Source organism: Salmo trutta, chromosome 16 (assembly GCF_901001165.1).
Source record: "Salmo trutta chromosome 16, fSalTru1.1, whole genome shotgun sequence".
In the NCBI taxonomy this organism is placed as follows: domain Eukaryota; kingdom Metazoa; phylum Chordata; class Actinopteri; order Salmoniformes; family Salmonidae; genus Salmo; species Salmo trutta.
This window is the reverse complement of record NC_042972.1, coordinates 4795381-4815464: the sequence shown is the minus strand read 5'-3', so window position 1 is coordinate 4815464 and position 20084 is coordinate 4795381. Positions and strand designations below refer to the sequence as shown.

The following is a 20084-nucleotide window of genomic DNA, read 5'->3' as shown; positions in this document are numbered from 1 at the left end:
GACAGACTGCCTGACAGACTGCCTGACACAGACTGCCTGACACAGACTGCCTGACAGGCTGCCTGACAGGCTGCCTGACAGACTGCCTGACAGACTGCCTGACAGACTGCCTGACACAGACTGCCTGACACAGACTGCCTGACACAGACTGCCTGACACAGACTGCCTGACACAGACTGCCTGACACAGACTGCCTGACTCTTTGGCTTGTACTGGGAAACACACCACTATAGTGACACTGACATAACGCAGGAAATAGTCAGTTATCAGCTAGGACATGCTGTAACATGACGACTTGCTGTAACGTGACGACTTGCTGTAACGTGACGACTTGCTGTAACGTGACGACTTGCTGTAACGTGACGACTTGCTGTAACGTGACGACTTGCTGTAACGTGACGACTTGCTGTAACGTGACGACTTGCTGTAACGTGACGACTTCCTGTAACATTCCTGTAACGTGACGACTTCCTGTAACGTGACGACTTCCTGTAACGTGACGACTTGCTGTAACGTGACGACTTGCTGTAACGTGACGACTTGCTGTAACGTGACGACTTGCTGTAACGTGACGACTTCCTGTAACGTGACGACTTCCTGTAACATTCCTGTAACGTGACGACTTCCTGTAACGTGACGACTTGCTGTAACGTGACGACTTCCTGTAACGTGACGACTTGCTGTAACGTGACGACTTGCTGTAACGTGACGACTTCCTGTAACGTGACGACTTGCTGTAACGTGACGACTTGCTGTAACGTGACGACTTGCTGTAACGTGACGACTTGCTGTAACGTGACGACTTGCTGTAACGTGACGACTTGCTGTAACGTGACGACTTGCTGTAACGTGACGACTTGCTGTAACGTGACGACTTGCTGTAACGTGACGACTTCCTGTAACGTGACGACTTCCTGTAACATGACGACATGCTGTAACATGACTTTCAGTGCTGCAGAAATGTTTTGGTACCCTTCCCCAGATCTGTGCCTCGACTCAATCCTGTCTCGGAGCTCTACGGACAATTCCTTCGACCTCATGGCTTGGTTTTTGCTCTGACATGCACTGTCAACTGTGGGACCTTACATAGACAGACGCATTACTTTCCAAATTATGTCCAATCAATTGAATTTACCACAGCAAATATTTCTAAAAACCAGTTTTTGCTTTGTCATTATGGGGTATTGTGTGTACATAGATTAGGAAAATGCAACAATTTCAAAGATTTGACTGAGTTACAGTTCATACTGTACCAGTCAAACGTTTGGACACACCTTCTCATTTCAGGGTTTTTCTTTATTTGTACTATTTTCTACATTGTAGAATAATAGTTAACACATCAACACTATGAAATAACACATATGGAATCATATAGTAACCGAAAAAAGTGTTAAACAAATCAAAATACACTGCTCAAAAAAATAAAGGGAACACTTAAACAACACAATGTAACTCCAAGTCAATCACACTTCTGTGAAATCAAACTGTCCACTTAGGAAGCAACACTGATTGACAATAAATTTCACATGCTGTTGTGCAAATGGAATAGACAACAGGTGGAAATTATAGGCAATTAGCAAGACACCCCAATAAAGGAGTGGTTCTGCAGGTGGGGACCACAGACCACTTCTCAGTTCCTATGCTTCCTGGCTGATGTTTTGGTCACTTTTGAATGCTGGTGGTGCTTTCACTCTAGTGGTAGCATGAGACGGAGTCTACAGCCCACACAAGTGGCTCAGGTAGTGCAGCTCATCCAGGATGGCACATCAATGCGAGCTGTGGCAAGAAGGTTTGCTGTGTCTGTCAGCGTAGTGTCCAGAGCATGGAGGCGCTACCAGGAGACAGGCCAGTACATCAGGAGACGTGGAGGAGGCCGTAGGAGGGCAACAACCCAGCAGCAGGACCGCTACCTCCGCCTTTGTGCAAGGAGGAGCAGGAGAAGCACTGCCAGAGCCCTGCAAAATGACCTCCAGCAGGCCACAAATGTGCATGTGTCTGCTCAAACGGTCAGAAACAGACTCCATGAGGGTGGTATGAGGGCCCGACGTCCACAGGTGGGGGTTGTGCTTACAGCCCAACACCGTGCAGGACGTTTGGCATTTCCCAGAGAACACCAAGATTGGCAAATTCGCCACTGGCGCCCTGTGCTCATCACAGATGAAAGCAGGTTCACACTGAGCACGTGACAGACGTGACAGAGTCTGGAGACGCCATGGAGAACGTTCTGCTGCCTGCAACATCCTCCAGCATGACCGGTTTGGCGGTGGGTCAGTCATGGTGTGGGGTGGCATTTCTTTGGGGGGCCGCACAGCCCTCCATGTGCTCGCCAGAGGTAGCCTGACTGCCATTAGGTACCGAGATGAGATCCTCAGACCCCTTGTGAGACCATATGCTGGTGCGGTTGGCCCTGGGTTCCTCCTAATGCAAGACAATGCTAGACCTCATGTGGCTGGAGTGTGTCAGCAGTTCCTGCAAGAGGAAGGCATTGATGCTATGGACTGGCCCGCCCGTTCCCCAGACCTGATTCCAATTGAGCACATCTGGGACATCATGTCTCGCTCCATCCACCAACACCACGTTGCACCACAGACTGTACAAGAGTTGGCGGATGCTTTAGTCCAGGTCTGGGAGGAGATCCCTCAGGAGACCATCCGCCACCTCATCAGGAGCATGCCCAGGTGTTGTAGGGAGGTCATACAGGCACGTGGAGGCCACACACACTACTGAGCCTCATTTTGACTTGTTTTAAGGGCATTACATCAAAGTTGGATAAGCCTGTAGTGTGGTTTTCCACTTTAATTTTGAGTGTGACTCCAAATCCAGACCTCCATGGGTTGATAAATTGGATTTCCATTGATTATTTTTGTGTGATTTTGTTGTCAGCACATTCAACTATGTAAAGAAAAAAGTATTTCATAAGATTATTTCTTTCATTCAGATCTAGGATGTGTTGTTTAAGTGTTCCCTTTATTTTTTTGAGCAGTATATATTTTAGATTCTTCAAAGTTGCCACCCTTTGCCTTGATGACAGCTTTGCAGACTCTTGGAATTCTCTCAACCAGTTTCATGAGTAATGTTTTGCCAACAGTCTTGAAGGAGTTCCCACATATGCTGAGCACTTGTTGGCTGCGTTTCCTTCACTCTGCGGTCCAACTCATCCCAAACCATCATATATTTGTTCAGTGTACATACACTGTGTACAAAAGATTAGCAACACCTGCTCTTTCCATGACAGACTGGCCAGGTGAATCCAGGTGAAAAGCTATGATCCCTTATTGATGTCACTTGTTAAATTCCCTTCAAATCAATGTAGATGAAGGGGAGGAGACATGTTAAAGAAGGATATTTAAGCCTTGATACAATTGACACATGGATTGTTTGTGTGCCATTCAGAGGGTGGATGGGCAAGCCAAAAGATGTAAGTGCCTTTGAACTGGGTATGGTAGTAGGTGCCAGACGCACCGGTTTGTGTCAAGAACTGCACCGCTGCTGGGATTTTCCACATTGAACAGTTTCCTGTGTGTATCAAGAATGGTGTTTTTTTTATTTAATTTTTTTAGGGCATAAAAAAAACGAATGGTGTGTTTGACTCCCTCCCACTATGCCAAGCCCTCTGTATTAATAGCTGTGCTGCTGTGACTACCTGGGGCCCATAGCTGTGCTGCTGTGACTACCTGGGGCCCATAGCTGTGCTCCATGGCCCTCCCCCTGTTCTCCTTCTTGTTCTCCTTCTTTTCCTCCTCGTACAATCCCCTCTTGTTCTTCTGGGTCCTGTTCACCAGGCACCAAACAGAAGAAAAACCTCACAGGGAGGGGACAACCTGAGCTCGTTCAATAAGAAGTGAAAAAATGTTTTCCGTTGCCCTATTGAATTACCTTTTTCTTCTTCGTCTGTCTTAGAGGGGTTGGAATAAAACAGAAGATAACTTTTATTGTCCAATGGAAAATGATCTTCTTTTTCCTACTCTCTACAGAGGCAAACCTTCCAACGGAAACTATCGTAGTTCCAAGGACCCAAGGGACCGCAGCCGCAGCCCCATAGAGAGAGCCGCCGCCCCCTCCATGGGTCTCCATGGAAACCACCACCTGTACGCCCCCCACCACCACATGCCCAGCCTGGCCATGGACCAGCCTCTCGCCCTGACTAAAAACAACATGGACGCCGCCCGCACTCTCGCCATCTCGCCCACCGTCAGTCCTGTGGAACGCCAGCAGGTAGAGAGAGAGAGAGACACACACACACACACACACACACACACACACACACACACACACACACACACACACACACACACACACACACACACAGTCTTTCAAAGCTCAGAACATGCAGGTAAAAAGTTGTCTTCAAACCACGTGTGTGTGTGTGTGTGTGTGTGTGTGTGTGTGTGTGTTTAGAATCGTCCGTCAGTGATAACGTGCGCTCCGGCCAACAACCGTAACTGTAACCTGTCTCACAACGGCTGTTCCAACAACCTGCCTAACAACTACAGCAGGAGACCAGCCAGCAACTGTAAGTACTATACTATGATATATGATACACATTATATGTACATGTATGCTGTAAGTAGCATACTATAGTTCCATACTACTACCAGTACAGAACCACAAGATCTTGCCAACAACAGATGGTCGCCTCGCTTCAAGTCCTTAGGAAACTATGCAGTATTTCTTTTTTTTTTATGTATTATTTCTTACATTGTTACCCCAAGGAAATCTTAAGTCTTATTACATACAGCCGGGAAGAACTATTGGATATAAGAGCGACGTCAACTTACCAACATTACGACCAGGAATACGACTTTCCCAACGCGGATCGTCTGTTTGGCCCACCACCCAGGACAATGGATCGGATCCCAGCCGGCGACCCAAAACAACGGCGCTGCAGAAGAGGCAGACTGAGCGGTCTTCTGGTCAGGCTCTGTAGACGGGCACACCACCCACCGCTTCCGAGTATACTACTCGCCAATGTCCAGTCTCTGGACAACAAGGTAGACGAAATTAGAGCAAGGGTTGCCTTCCAGAGAGACATCAGAGATTGTAACATTCTCCGTTTCAAGGAAACATGGCTCACTCGGGATATGTTGTCAGTCGGTTCAGCCACCGCGCTTCTTCATGCGTCGACAGAGATGAACACCTCTCTGGGAAGAAGAAGGGCGGGGGTGTATGCTTTATGATTAACGACTCATGGTGTAATCACAATAACATGTTATAGATTAACATCTCGTGAATGCAACCGCATTGCCAGATTTAAAAATAACTTTACTGGGAAATCACACTTTGCAATAAACGAGGTGGTATGCTCAGAAAAATAGGCTAGGCGATACAGATTAGCGCCATCTTGGAACCATCTAAAATCAAATATACTATTGTAAATATTCCCTTACCTTTGATTATCTTCATCAGAAGGCACTTCCAGGAATCCCAGGTCCACAACAAATGTAGTTTTGTTCGAAAAAGTTAATAATGTATGCCCCAATAGCTCCTTCTTGTTAGCGCATTCCGAAGGCTACTCATAATGTACTGTAGCGCGCAGGACTTGTCGCCACGAAAGAGCAAAAAATATATATTTACGTTCGTTCAAACATGTCAAACGTTGTATAACATAAATCTTTAGGGCCTTTTTCAACCAGAGCTTCAATAATATTCAAGGCGGACAATTGCATTGTCTTACAAAATGTTTCGGAATGAGAGGGTACCCATGGGCGTCCGCGTCATAGTAGTAACGGCCCTCCCCCTGTGACCAACTTTCCAAGCCTCTCTTTTGGTCAGTTTCTACCATGGAAGACTCAAACCACTTTGTAAAGACTGTTGACATCTAGTGGAAGCCTTAGGAAGTGCTAAATGAATCCTAACTCACGGTGTGTTTCATAGGCAAAGTGTTGAAGGTGATTCCACAAATCAGATTTCCAATTGCTGCATGGAATCTTCTCAGGTTTTTGCCTGCCATATGAGTTCTGTTATACTCACAGACACCATTCAAACAGTTTTAGAAACTTTAGAGTGTTTTCTATCCAAATCTACTAATTATATTCATATTCTAGTTACTGGGCAGGCGTAGTAACCAGATTAAATCGGGTACGTTTTTTTTTATCCGGCCGTGCAAATACTGCCCCCTATCCCCAACAGGTCGCAAGGCAGCTGGCCCAGACGGCATCTCTAGCTCCGTCCTCAGAGCATGACCAGCTGGCTGGAGTGTTTACGGACATAGTCCATCTCTCCCTATCCCAGTCTGCTGTCCCCACATGCTTCAAGATGTCCCGTGTGGCTCAGTTGGTTAGAGCATTGTGTTTGCAACGCTAGGGTTGTGGGTTCGATTCCCACGGGGGGCCAGCACAGAAAAAAATGTATGAAATGTAGGCATTCACTACTGTAAGTCGCTCTGGATAAGAGCGTCTGCTAAATGACTAAGATGTAAATGTAAAAAAAATTGTTCCTGTACCCAAGAAGGCTAAGGTAACTGAACTAAATGACTATCGCCCCGTACCACTCACTTCTGTCATCATGAAGTGCTTTGAGAGACTAGTCAAGGATCATATCACCTCCACCTTACCTGCCACACTAGACCCACCTCAGTTTGCATACCGCCCCAACAGGTCCACAGACGTTGCAACTGCCAAGACACACACCCATCTGGACAAGAGGAATACCTACATAAGAATGCTGTTCATTGACTACAGCTCAGCATTCAACACCATAGTACCCTCCAAGCTCATCATTAAGCTGGAGGCACTGGGTCTCAACACTGCCCTGTGCAATTGGGTCCTGGACTTTCTGACGGGCGAAGGTAGGAAACAACATCTCCACTTCAATGACACTCAACACAGGGGCCCCACAAGGGTGCATGCTCAGCCCCCTCCTGTACTCCCTGTTCACCCATGACTGCATTGCCATGCACGCCTCCAACTCAATCATCAAGTTTGCAGACGACACAACAGTAATGGGCTTGATTACCAACAACAATGAGACAGCCTACAGGGAGGAGGTGAGGGCTCTGGGAGTGTGGTGTCAGGAAAACAACCTCTCACTCAACGTCAACAAAACAAAGGAGATGGTTGTGGACTTCAGCAGAGGGAGCACCCCCCTATCCACATTGTGGAGAAGGTGGAAAGCTTTAAGTTCCTCGGCGTACACATCAGACAAACTGAAATGGTTCACCCACAGTGTTTGGAAGGCGCAAGAGCGCCTGTTCAACCTCAGGAGGCTGAAGAAATTTGGCTTGTCACCTAAAACCCTGACAAACTTTTACAGATGCACAATCGAGAGCATCCTGTCGGGCTGTATCACCGCCTGGTACGGCAACTGCACCGCCCTAAACCTCAAGGCTCTCCACAGGGTGCTGCGGTCTGCACAACGCATCACCGGGGGCAAACTACCTGCCCTCCAAGACACCTACAGCACCCGATGTCACAGGAAAGACAAAAAGATCATCAAGGACAACAACCACCCGAGCCACTGCCTGTTCACCCCGCTTCATCCAGAAGGCGAGGTCAGTACAAGTGCATCAAAGCTGAGACCGAGAGACTGAAAAACAGCTTCTATCTCAAGGCCATCAGACTGTTAAACAGAGAGGCTGCTGCCTACATAGAGACTCATGTCACTGGCCACTTTAATAAATGGATCACTAGTCACTTTAAACAATGCCACTTTAATAATGTTAACATATCTTACATTACTCATCTCATATGTATTTACTGTACCTTATACCATCTATTGCACCATGCCATTGCCGCTTGGCCATATATTTATATGTACATATTGTTTTTCCTCCCTTTTTAGATTTGTGTGTATTAGGTAGTTGTTGAGGAATTGTTAGATTACTTGTTAGATATTACTGCACTGTCGGAACTAGAAGCACAAGCATTTTGCTACACTTGCATTAACATCTGCTAAACATGTGTATGTGACCAATAAAATTTGATTTGATTTGAGAAGACCTGCCAACAAAAAATACTGGTATTATTAAACACAATATGTGCTCAACAAGTTATCCTCAGTGATACACATACATGATCTAATAGTTGTAAAGTCATTGTGTGTAGACCAGTAGAATGGGACTACTGTAGGTAGCCTAGTGGTTAGAGCGTTGGGCCAGTAACTGAAAGGTTGCTGGATCGAATGCCAGAGGAAAGGTAAAAATCTGTCGTTCAGCCCCTGAACAAGGCAGTTAACCCACTGTTCCTAGGCCGTCATTGTTAATATGAATTTGTTCTTAACTGACTTGCCTAGTTAAATAAATGGTGTAGACCAGTAGAATGGGACTATTGTAGAACGCTGCTCAAAAGTAGTGTACTATAGAGGCCCACAGTGGAGGTGTCATAATACCCATAAAACCTTCCGGACAAACAGGGAAATGGTTCCAATCATTTTTCCACCATTAATTTTTCCCATAGGGAATGTAGGCTTACCCGTACGTGATGTTTTGATAATTAATACTTTCAAGTGGTATCCTCTGGGTCCACATTGTACATGTCTGTTACCAAAAATAAATTCAATTCATAACCATGTAAATCTCTCTCGGACAAGGTGACTTTTATCAATATATTCGTCTCTAAGTGGTCAGATGACGCGGATGCTACCCTACAGGATTGTTTAGCTAGCACAGACTGGAATATGTTCCTTGATTCATCCAATGGCATTGAGGAGTATACCACCTCAGTCACCGGCTTCATCAATAAGTACGTCGACGTCTTGACCCCCACCGTACGTACATTTCCCAACCAGAAGCCATGGATTTCAGGCAACATCCGCACCGAGCTAAAGGCTAGAGCTGCTGCTTTCAATGAGCAGGATGCTAATCCGGACGCTTATAAGAAATCCCGCTATGCCCTCAGACGAACCATCAAACCGGCAACGCGTCAATACGGGACTAAGATTGAATCCTACTACACCAGCTCTGATGCTTGTTGGACGTGGCAGGGTTTGAAAACTATTAAGGACTGCAAAGGAAAACTCAGCCGCGAGCTGCCCAGTGACGCGAGCCTATCAGGGGAGCTAAATGCCTTTTATGCTCGCTTCAAGGCAAGCAACACTGAAGCATGTATGAGAGCACCAGCTGTTCCGGACGACTGTGTGATCACGCTCTCCGTAGCCGATGTGAGCAAGACCTTTAAACAGGTCAACATTCACAAGGCCGCGGGACCAGATGGATTACCAAGGCGTGTACTGAGAGCATGCGTGGACCAGCTGGTAAGTGTCTTCACTGACATTTTCAACCTCTCCATGACTGAGTCTGTAGTACCCACATGTTTCAAATAGACAACCATAGTCCCTTTGCCCAAGAATGCGAAGGTAACCTTAAATGATTACCGCCTGGTAGCACTCACGTCAGTAGCCATGAAGTGCTTTGAAAGGCTGGTCATGGCTCACATCAACACCATCATCCCAGAAACCCAAGACACACTCCAATCCGCCCCAACAGATCCACAGAAGACTGCTGAACAGCTTCTACCCCCAAGCCATAAGACTCCTGAACAGCTAATCAAAGGCTCCTTAACCTCTCTAGGGTCGGTGGGACGAAATCCTCCCACCTACGTAACAGCCAGTGGAATCCTGTGGCGCGATTTTCAAATACCTTAGAAATGCTATTACTTCAATTTCTCAAACATATGACTATTTTACACCATTTTAAAGACAAGACTCTCGTTAATCTAACCACACTGTCCGATTTCAAAAAGGCTTTACAACGAAAGCAAAACATTAGATTATGTCAGCAGAGTACCCAGCCAGAAATAATCAGACACCCATTTTTCAAGCTAGCATATAATGTTACATAAACCCAAACCACAGCTAAATGCAGCACTAACCTTTGATGATCTTCATCAGATGACACACCTAGGACATTATGTTATACAATACATGCATGTTTTGTTCAATCAAGTTAATATTTATATCAAAAACCAGCTTTTTACATTAGCATGTGACGTTCAGAACTAGCATACCCCCCGCAAACTTCCGGTGAATTTACTAAATTACTCACGATAAACGTTCACAAAAAACATAACAATTATTTTAAGAATTATAGATACAGAACTCCTCAATGCACTCGCTATGTCCGATTTTAAAATAGCTTTTCGGTGAAAGCACATTTTGCAATATTCTAAGTAGATAGCCCGGCATCACAGGGCTAGCTATTTAGACACCCAGCAAGTTTAGCCCTCACCAAAGTCAGATTTACTATAAGAAAAATGTTATTACCTTTGCTGTTCTTCGCCAGAATGCACTCCCAGGACTTCTACTTCAATAACAAATGTTGGTTTGGTTCAAAATAATCCATAGTTATGTTCAAATATCCTCTGTTTTGTTCGTGCGTTCAAGACACTATCCGAAGTGTAAAGAAGGGTGACGCGCACGACGCGTTTCGTGACAAAAAAATTCTAAATATTCCATTACCGTACTTCAAAGCATGTCAACCGCTGTTTAAAATCAATTTTTATGCCATTTTTCTCGTAAAAAAGCGATAATATTCCGACCGGGAAAGCGTGTTTACGTTCAAAGAGAGAGAAAATAAAAACATGGGATCCCCTCGTGCACGAGCCTCAGCCTGATGGTCCTCTGATAGACGACTATCCAAACGCGCTAATGTTTTTCAGCCAGGGGCTGGAATTACATCATTCAGCTTTTTCCCGGGTTCTGAGAGCCTATGGGAGCCGTAGGAAGTGTCATGTTACAGCAAAGATCCTGCGTTTTCAATAAACAGAGCCAAGAAGAGCCAAGGAATGGTCAGAGAGGGCACTTCCTGTAAGGAATCTTCTCAGGTTTTTGCCTGTCATATGAGTTCTGTTATACTCACAGACACCATTCAAACACGTTTAGAAACTTTAGGGTGTTTTCTATCCAAAGCCAATAATTATATGCATATTCTAGTTACTGGGCAGGAGTAGTAACCAGATTAAATCGGGTACGTTTTTTATCCGGCCGTGCAAATACTGCCCCCTAACCCCAACAGGTTAACAGCTTCTTCCCCCAAGCCATCAGACTGCTGAACAGCTTCTACCCCCAAGCCATAAGACTCCTGAACAGCTTCTACCCCCAAGCCATCAGACTGCTGAACAGCTTCTACCCCCAAGCCATCAGACTGCTGAACAGCTTCTACCCCCAAGCCATAAGACTGCTGAACAGCTTCTACCCCCAAGCCATCAGACTGCTGAACAGCTTCTATCCCCAAGCCATCAGACTGCTGAACAGCTTCTACCCCCAAGCCATCAGACTGCTGAACAGCTTCTACCCCCAAGCCATCAGACTGCTGAACAGCTTCTACCCCCAAGCCATCAGACTGCTGAACAGCTTCTACCCCCAAGCCATCAGACTGCTGAACAGCTTCTACCCCCAAGCCATAAGACCGCTGAAAAATTAATCAAATGGCTACATGGACTATTTACATTGTTTTTGCACAGCTGCTAATCACTGTCTATGTAAAGTCACTTTACCCCTACCTACAAATTACCGGTACCCCCTGTATATAGCCTTGTTATTGTTATGTCATTTTATTGTTACTTTTAATTACATTTTTTACTTGTTTAGTTAGAAAATATTTTCTTAACTCTATTTCTTGAACTGCATTGATGGTTAAGGGCTTGTGAGTAAACTTTGAAGTGTACACCTATTGTTTTCGGCGCATGTGACATATACAATCTGATTTGAATGAAAAGACTCAACATAGATATAACCCGTTTTAGCATGGACATTACCATCGAGGGCTTCCACCATTTTAAAGTAGTCAACTGGGTGGGGATTCTAATGTGTTGGGAGCGATCGGGCCAATGATCAGAGAGCATTGTCTTCTTCAAAGTGGGTTGCCTATGGTAACGGCTTTAAGCTATATCACCGCCATCTAGTGGCCACAAGAGTTAGTTCAGGATTCCAGCACTGCAGGTGGCAGTAAATCACCAATGTAAGCTTTATGCTTTTTTTCAAACACAAAGGAAGAAGAAAATTGCTAACTTTTAAAATGGATATAGTCTCAATGACTCTACCTTGGCTGTCAGATGCCATGATGACACCGATCCAAAGATTAGACCTCTATTTAACCTATTTAGCGGAACACCTGGCCTACAGCCAGTGAAATTGCAGGGCGCCAAATTCAAACAACAGAAATCTCATAATTAAAATTCCTCAAACATACAGGTATTATACACCATTTTAAAGATAAACTTCTCGTTAATCCAACCATAGTGTCCGATTTCAAAAAGGCTTTATGGTGAAAGCACACCATGCGATTATGTTAGGTCAGCGCCTAGCCACAAAAAAACATACAGCCATTTCCAAAGAAGGAGAGGTCACAAAAGTCAGAAATAGCGTTAAAATGAATCACTAACCTTTGATGATCTTCATCTGGTTGCACTCCCAGGACTCCATGTTAGACAATAAATGTTTGTTTTGTTTGATAAAGTTCATCTTTATGTCCAAATACCTCCTTTTTGTTTGCGCGTTTAGTCCAGTAATCCAAATGCACAAAGCACGGGCACAAAGTCAAAAAAGTTCCATTTGAATGTCAAACGATGTTTCTAATCAATCCTTAGGGTGTTTTTATCATAAATATTCAATAATGTTTCAACCGGACAATACTGTTTTCATTAGAAAGGAAAGGGAACGGAGCTCGCGCACACGGCCACGCGCATGACTAAACTAAAGGCTTTCACCTGGGCCATCTGCTTAGAGTGCTCTTATTCGCTCCCCTTTCACAATAGAAGCCTGAAACAACTTCCAAAGACTGGTGACATCTAGTGGAAGCCTTAGGGAGTGCAATCTGACCCCACAGACACTGGATATTCGATAGGCATTCACTTGAAAACTACAAACCTCAGAATTCCCACTTCCTGGTTGGATTTTTCTCAGGTTTTTGCCTGCCATATGAGTTCTGTTATACTCACAGACATTATTTTAACAGTTTTGGGAACTTTGGAGTGTTTTCTATCCAAATCTACTAATTATATGCATATTCTAGCTTCTGGGCCTGAGTAACAGGCAGTTTACTCTGGGCACGCTTTTCATCCAAACTTCCCAATGCTGCCCCCTATCGCCTAAAGAGTTTTAAGTCTTAGGGTTCTAGCAGTTTGTCCAGGGAAAAACACCAGACTGGACTGTTCCACGGCCAGCCGTTATGAAACACACAGGTCTCTCTGACAGCAGGCTGGTTTATCATGTTCAGTCTTCTGTCTGACGGGTCAATATATGTATAGTCCTGTAGCTGTAGTAGATTTAATGAACTAGTGTCTCGTGTAGTTTGCTTCTTCCTCCTCTCTCCTCACACAAAAGTGAAATGTCCTCTTCTCTTCTCTCCCCCTCTCTCCAGCCAATACGGTGTGTGTTGACCCGGTGATCGAGGAGCATTTCCGTCGCAGCCTGGGGAGGAACTACAAGCAGCCGGAACCAGTCACTAACTCTGTGTCCATCACCGGCTCTGTGGACGACCACTTCACCAAGGCCTTAGGAGAGACCTGGCTGCAGATCAAAGCCAAAGGAAGCTCCTCCTCCTCCCCTGACTCCTCCCCCAACAGTCACATGGTCAACCACAACCACTCCCCCTCGGTTGTGTCCTGAAGGGAGGAGCTAGAGTAGGCCAATCAGAGCCAGCTATACCCCGCCCTGTTCACTGTAACCAACCACAGGGCTGGTTGAACCACTACTTGGAGGCTGTGTTCTTGTTTTGCTCCAGCCCTGCACTAACGCCATCTAACACACCTGGAGCAAGACCCCGAGAAGTAGCAGATTTTTAGATTCATTTAGTTTTCTGTTGTTATTTAGCTATAATGTGCGCTAATGCATATGACCCAGGTGTGCTTTATAACAGGGCTGGAGCAAAACCCTGCATCCTCCAGTAGCTCTCTAGCCTTGAAGAGGGTTTGGCCTTGGTCCCTGGTATAAGACTACCCTGAATGATTTGGTCCCACTGAGAGCTGTGTTAGTAGCTAGCTATATAGCCATGTACATAACCATAGAGGATAGAGAGAGGTTTCCTTTTTGTCATTTAGTTGGATTGTGTTATTTTGTTGCAGTAGGTTTGCGTTATTGGATACCCAAAAACTTTTGACAAGAAAAGCTAAACGTGAGGAAAGCGTTTGTTTCTATCCTATGGATTCTATATGGAGAAGCATCTCAACCAACCACATGCCTTCGTTGCCAAAGAAAACTCGGATGCAAATCTGTCGCCCCATTTTTATTTTTTTAAAGAAAGAAAAAGCCATTATTTTTATTTCACCCATCTGATTTATCCCTTTCCATCTCCCTAGTACCCCACTGTAAAGTATCGTCTCCCGTCATCTACCCTTCTCCCCTCTCCTCCCATCTCCTCTCCTCTACCCTCCTCTCCTCTCTCCTCCTCTTCTCCCCTCTCCTCCCCTTCTCCTCTCTCCTCTACCCTCCTCCCATCTCCTCTCCTCCCCTCCTCTTCTCTCCTCTCTCCTCTACCCTCCTCCTCTCTCCTCTACCCTCCTCCTCTCTCCTCTCCTCCCCTCTTTTCTCCTATTTGTCCAGTTGTCCTGTATGTCAGTTATATGTGTAGTTGAAAAGACAAGGCCGACAGATTTGCACTAATGTTGAGGAACTGGGGTTGCCTATCAACCTCAGGATGGACACGCATGCTACATGCTGATAACATACGCTATAACAATACTTGTAGAAGTTTAGAGACTGATTCGGTTCTGTGATGTTGAATCATGTGGTCAAAACAGCCTTTTCTTTCTGGGGCGGAGATGAGAGATGGCCATGCATCTTTTCTTTATTCTAACACTTGTTATTGTTGGTGCTCACAACTGGTCTGTTGTCCTTTTTTTTTTACATTTTCTATTCCTCCTGAGGCATTGTTGAATTTCCTCTGGTTTAGAATAGATAGTTCCTCTGCAGCAGTGTGGTTGGTAGGTAGATTTGGGCTCTATGGTTTAGAATAGATAGCTCCTCTCTCTCTCTGCAGCAGTGTGGTTGGTAGGTAGATTTGGGCTCTATGGTTTAGAATAGATAGCTCCTCTCTCTCTCTCTGCAGCAGTGTGGTTGGTAGGTAGATTTGGGCTCTATGGTTTAGAATAGATAGCTCCTCTCTCTCTGCAGCAGTGTGGTTGGTAGGTAGATTTGGGCTCTATGGTTTAGAATAGATAGCTCCGCTCTCTCTCTGCAGCAGTGTGGTTGGTAGGTAGATTTGGGCTCTATGGTTTAGAATAGATAGCTCCTCTCTCTCTCTGCAGCAGTGTGGTTGGTAGGTAGATTTGGGCTCTATGGTTTAGAATAGATAGCTCCTCTCTCTCTGCAGCAGTGTGGTTGGTAGGTAGATTTGGGCTCTATGGTTTAGAATAGATAGCTCCTCTCTCTCTCTGCAGCAGTGTGGTTGGTAGGTAGATTTGGGCTCTATGGTTTAGAATAGATAGCTCCTCTCTCTCTGCAGCAGTGTGGTTGGTAGGTAGATTTGGGCTGTATGGTTTAGAATAGATAGCTCCTCTCTCTCTGCAGCAGTGTGGTTGGTAGGTAGATTTGGGCTCTATGGTTTAGAATAGATAGCTCCTCTCTCTCTCCGCAGCAGTGTGGTTGGTAGGTAGATTTGGGCTCTAAGGTTTAGAATAGATAGCTCCTCTCTCTCTGCAGCAGTGTGGTTGGTAGGTAGATTTGGGCTCTATGGTTTAGAATAGATAGCTCCTCTCTCTCTCTGCAGCAGTGTGGTTGGTAGGTAGATTTGGGCTCTATGGTTTAGAATAGATAGCTCCGCTCTCTCTCTGCAGCAGTGTGGTTGGTAGGTAGATTTGGGCTCTATGGTTTAGAATAGATAGCTCCTCTCTCTCTCTGCAGCAGTGTGGTTGGTAGGTAGATTTGGGCTCTATGGTTTAGAATAGATAGCTCCTCTCTCTCTCTCTGCAGCAGTGTGGTTGGTAGGTAGATTTGGGCTCTATGGTTTAGAATAGATAGCTCCTCTCTCTCTCTGCAGCAGTGTGGTTGGTAGGTAGATTTGGGCTCTATGGTTTAGAATAGATAGCTCCTCTCTCTCTCTCTGCAGCAGTGTGGTTGGTAGGTAGATTTGGGCTCTATGGTTTATAATGGATAGCTCCTCTCTCTCTCTGCAGCAGTGTGGTTGGTAGGTAGATTTGGGCTCTATGGTTTAGAATAGATAGCTCCTCTGCAGCAGTGTGGTTGGTAGGTAGATTTGGGCTCTATGGTTTAGAATAGATAGCTCCTCTCTCTCTGCAGCAGTGTGGTTGGTAGGTAGATTTGGGCTCTATGGTTTAGAATAGATAGCTCCTCTCTCTCTCTCTGCAGCAGTGTGGTTGGTAGGTAGATTTGGGCTCTATGGTTTAGAATAGATAGCTCCTCTCTCTCTGCAGCAGTGTGGTTGGTAGGTAGATTTGGGCTCTATGGTTTAGAATAGATAGCTCCTCTCTCTCTGCAGCAGTGTGGTTGGTAGGTAGATTTGGGCTCTATGGTTTAGAATAGATAGCTCCTCTCTCTCTGCAGCAGTGTGGTTGGTAGGTAGATTTGGGCTCTATGGTTTAGAATAGATAGCTCCTCTGCAGCAGTGTGGTTGGTAGGTAGATTTAGGCTGGGTTGAAGGTTAGAACAAATAACCGTAGAGAATAAGACATGTTTGTTTTTAAATAGCTGGTATCTATTCATGTTAATTAGACATTTCAATCTTAATACTAGACTTTCTTCTAGATGTATTTGTGTTCAGTAATAGTCATAGATTACACTTACTGCTGGTACAGTTGTACTCCATGTTATTATTTAGGTATCTTCAGTTATATTCTCTCTGGGAGCAGCCAGCTAGCGACACAGAGGACAGCCTTCTATACTGCTCTATCTGATCAGTTGGAGTATAATCTACAACGTTAACATGACGTCTCTATAACGTTAACATGACGTCTCTATAACGTTAACATGACGTCTCTATAACGTTAACATGACGTTTCTACAACGTTTCTATAACGTTAACATGACGTCTCTAACGTTAACATGACGTTTCTATAACGTTAACATGGCGTTTCTATAACGTTACCATGACGTCTCTATAACGTTAACATGACGTTTCTATAACGTTACCATGACGTTTCTATAACGTTAACATGACGTCTCTATAACGTTAACATGACGTTTCTATAACGTTAACATGACGTTTCTATAACGTTAACATGGCGTTTCTATAACGTTAACATGACGTTTCTATAACGTTAACATGACGTTTCTATAACGTTAACATGACGTTTCTATAACGTTAACATGACGTCTCTATAACGTTAACATGATGTTTCTATAACGTTAACATGACGTTTCTATAACGTTAACATGACGTCTCTAATGTTAAACGTTAATATAACGTTAACATGACGTCTCTATAACGTTAACATGGCGTTTCTATAACGTTAACATGACGTTTCTATAACGTTATTAATAATCCCTGGTACAGGATGCGACAGCGTTTTATTTTTTCGTGACTGAATAAGAGAGAAAGGAATAAACAACAGGGAGATGGACCCAGACTCAACCACACGCAGATCATGATTCTGTATAGACGGTTTTTTTTTTATTTTAATTTTTAGATTTTTGATGTTGTTTCTTCTTCTCTGATGAACAACTATGTTGTGTAGTGGTAAGTAGCCTGCTGCGGCTTGTGAAACTGACTTGTTTTAATAACTCCTTCTTTACCAACCTGTACCGAGGCAGCATACATTCCTTCCTGTAGGAAACCTAGTACAGGTGTTTTCATCCTTCACACTATAGCTACTAACTTATTAACGGAAACGTGGTGATTAGGGTTGCGAAATTCCAGAAACGTTTCCAAAATTCCTCGATTTCCCGGGAAATTTTGGTTGGAAGATTCTGGAAAATCCAAAAATCCAAGTTACCGGAAATGTACAACCCTAGTAGTGGTGATTGATAACTATGAGGTGCCAGAACATGGTAAAGGTCTAAGGGTTTATGAAGCACTGTCCATCTTAACGCTTTAAAACCTTTTATAGATGTCCGTACATTCCATCATCCCAACTCATATCCTTGGACATGCAACATATTTACATTGACTAAGCTACACTTCCTAAATGCTACCCTATTTCCTAGGCAGTGCACTTCCTAAATGCTACCCTATTTCCTAGGCAGTGCCCTACTTTTGGCCAGCCCTTCATCTCCTCAAAGGAAGACGAGCAGAAATGAGAGCAAGGCCAGGCAGGCTACATGGGAACGGACTCTTTTGACAATATTCTCTTTTGGTGCTTTTCTCAAACTTGTCTGTCCAAAAGTAGTGCACTAATGTAGGGAATAAGGACCCATTTGGGATGAAGCCGAAAACATATTCTCTGAGAGCCGGGATCCAGCTGCCAGTCAGTTGTTGTTGTTATTGTTATTATTGACTTTAATGTTAAATGAGTTTAGATGTAAAGAAACTCTTCTAATCTATAGTAGTTCATAACAGATGAATGATTGATCTGTACTTTCTGTAAATGTTATGAGAAAACGTTTTATTTAGACCATTGTGGTGAAATGAACCATCATTTTTAGTGCATGAACACAGAGGGAAGGGGACCCTAGTGTCCTGAAATCATTTATCCTAAAACACATTTCATTACCGTTACTAAGTAGTAGTACATTTCTAATACCTTTTCCCAAAATTCCCAGGTTTTCTAGAAATCCCGGTTGGAAGATCCACAGGATCAGGAGGGCAAAAAAAAGCAGAAAATGCGGGAATCCTCCAAACAGAATCTGGGAGTTTTTGGGAAAGTTAACGGAATTTTGGAGGCTCACACTTGTTCTGCTTCGGCAGCACAATTCCCTACACGCTGTAGGAAAATCACTTCATGACAAAGTATTTTTTATATAGGTAAACTATAAGACCATCATTACGCTGTGCGTAACGAAATGTACAGAGAAGATAAAAATCATAGGTATTTTTGGAGGATCAATGAATTTGTTAATGATATGTAGCTATTTAATTTCCCTTTTTTTGTCCAATCATGCATTTTATAACTTTTTTTTTTTGGTGTAAAAAAAAAAAAAAAAAGTTGATCTTTTTTGTTTTGTTTTTTTAGATGTTTTTTTTTATTTTTAAAAGGTTAAAGTGCAGGAACACAGTAATAATATGAAAACACTGCGTTGATGATAGCCACTTGTGTATTTTGGCAGTTATAATGCTCCATAAAGGCTACTCAGCAGACAGTCTACAAAGGCATAACGGTTATGTCCCAAACAATCACCAGATTCCCTATATAGGGAATAGTGCCATTTGTAACCAATCCTCTTTATTCAACCATTTGCCTCTTGAGACAATTGAACAAAAGATTGTTGTCATCCATCTTGTTTGACTTGTTTGTGATCCAGTAATAACAGGTATAGCCAGATAGTCATCCAACCAGTTTGGGATAAAGATGCTACTGTATTAGCCATGTTATTTAATGGAAGATCCCAGGAAGACTGGCTGTGTGCTTCCAAATCAATGATATGCATCCAAAATGACACCATTTTCCCTATGTAGTGTACTAGTCAACGGCAGATACATAGGGAATTAGGTACCATTTCGGATGCAACCAAATGAAACACTAAATATTCAAGTTCCTTCACTTGGAAGCTGCATCAACATTGTAATTCATTTGTAGTATTCTGTATTCTACTGTCCATGCTGTTAGTAAATCTGTGTTAAACCTTCATTTTGTGGCCTTGTTCCTCCAACTAAAAAGGTTTTGGCAGGCCACCTTTTTTGTACTTAAGTAGAATCGATGAACAATAAACTGCTCTTAAACCTCAAGGTGTGTCTCAGTCTGGTCACTTATGTTATTAGTTATAATACTCTGTCTGGTCACTTATGTAATTAGTTATAATACTCTGTCTGGTCACTCTGTTATTGGTTATTGCTGTTTATTACCAAGTCACTAAACGTCGAGTCTCCAAGTCAATAGCGTTCAATAATTACTGTTATTACCAAGTCACTAAACCCTGAGTCTGTCCCTAGCGTTCAATAATTACTGTTATTACCAAGTCACTCAACCCTGAGTCTGTCCCTAGCGTTCAATAATTACTGTTATTACCAAGTCACTAAACCCTGAGTCTGTCTCTAGCGTTCAATAATTACTGTTATTACCAAGTCACTAAACCCTGAGTCTGTCCCTAGCGTTCAATAA

General features: G+C 43.9%; 1 protein-coding gene and 1 long non-coding RNA gene across 2 annotated transcripts; both read left to right on the top strand.

Annotated features, from left to right (window-relative positions):
• The first annotated feature begins 3669 nt into the window (after positions 1-3669).
• On the top strand, positions 3670-14181 carry vgll4b (vestigial-like family member 4b). Its single transcript, XM_029692825.1, has 3 exons — positions 3670-4215; positions 4399-4513; positions 13295-14181. Exons 1-3 carry the CDS (start codon positions 3940-3942, stop codon positions 13540-13542), a joined length of 639 nt encoding a protein of 212 aa, XP_029548685.1. The 5' UTR covers positions 3670-3939; the 3' UTR covers positions 13543-14181.
• Positions 14182-14391: 210 nt separating this feature from the next.
• Positions 14392-19711, top strand: LOC115149982 (uncharacterized). The gene is made up of 2 exons (XR_003867023.1): positions 14392-16120; positions 16509-19711. It is a non-coding gene; the product is annotated as an uncharacterized LOC115149982 (long non-coding RNA).
• The last annotated feature ends 373 nt before the right edge of the window (positions 19712-20084 follow it).

Bases quoted from the DNA above. Each gene is read 5' to 3' on its own strand.
- vgll4b (XM_029692825.1), top strand. From the start codon at position 3,940: ATGGAAAATGATCTTCTTTTTCCTACTCTCTACAGAGGCAAACCTTCC. The intron at 4,216-4,398 runs GTAGAGAGAGAG...GTGTGTGTTTAG, and splicing joins GTCCTGTGGAACGCCAGCAG to AATCGTCCGTCAGTGATAAC. The intron at 4,514-13,294 runs GTAAGTACTATA...CCCTCTCTCCAG, and splicing joins CAGGAGACCAGCCAGCAACT to CCAATACGGTGTGTGTTGAC.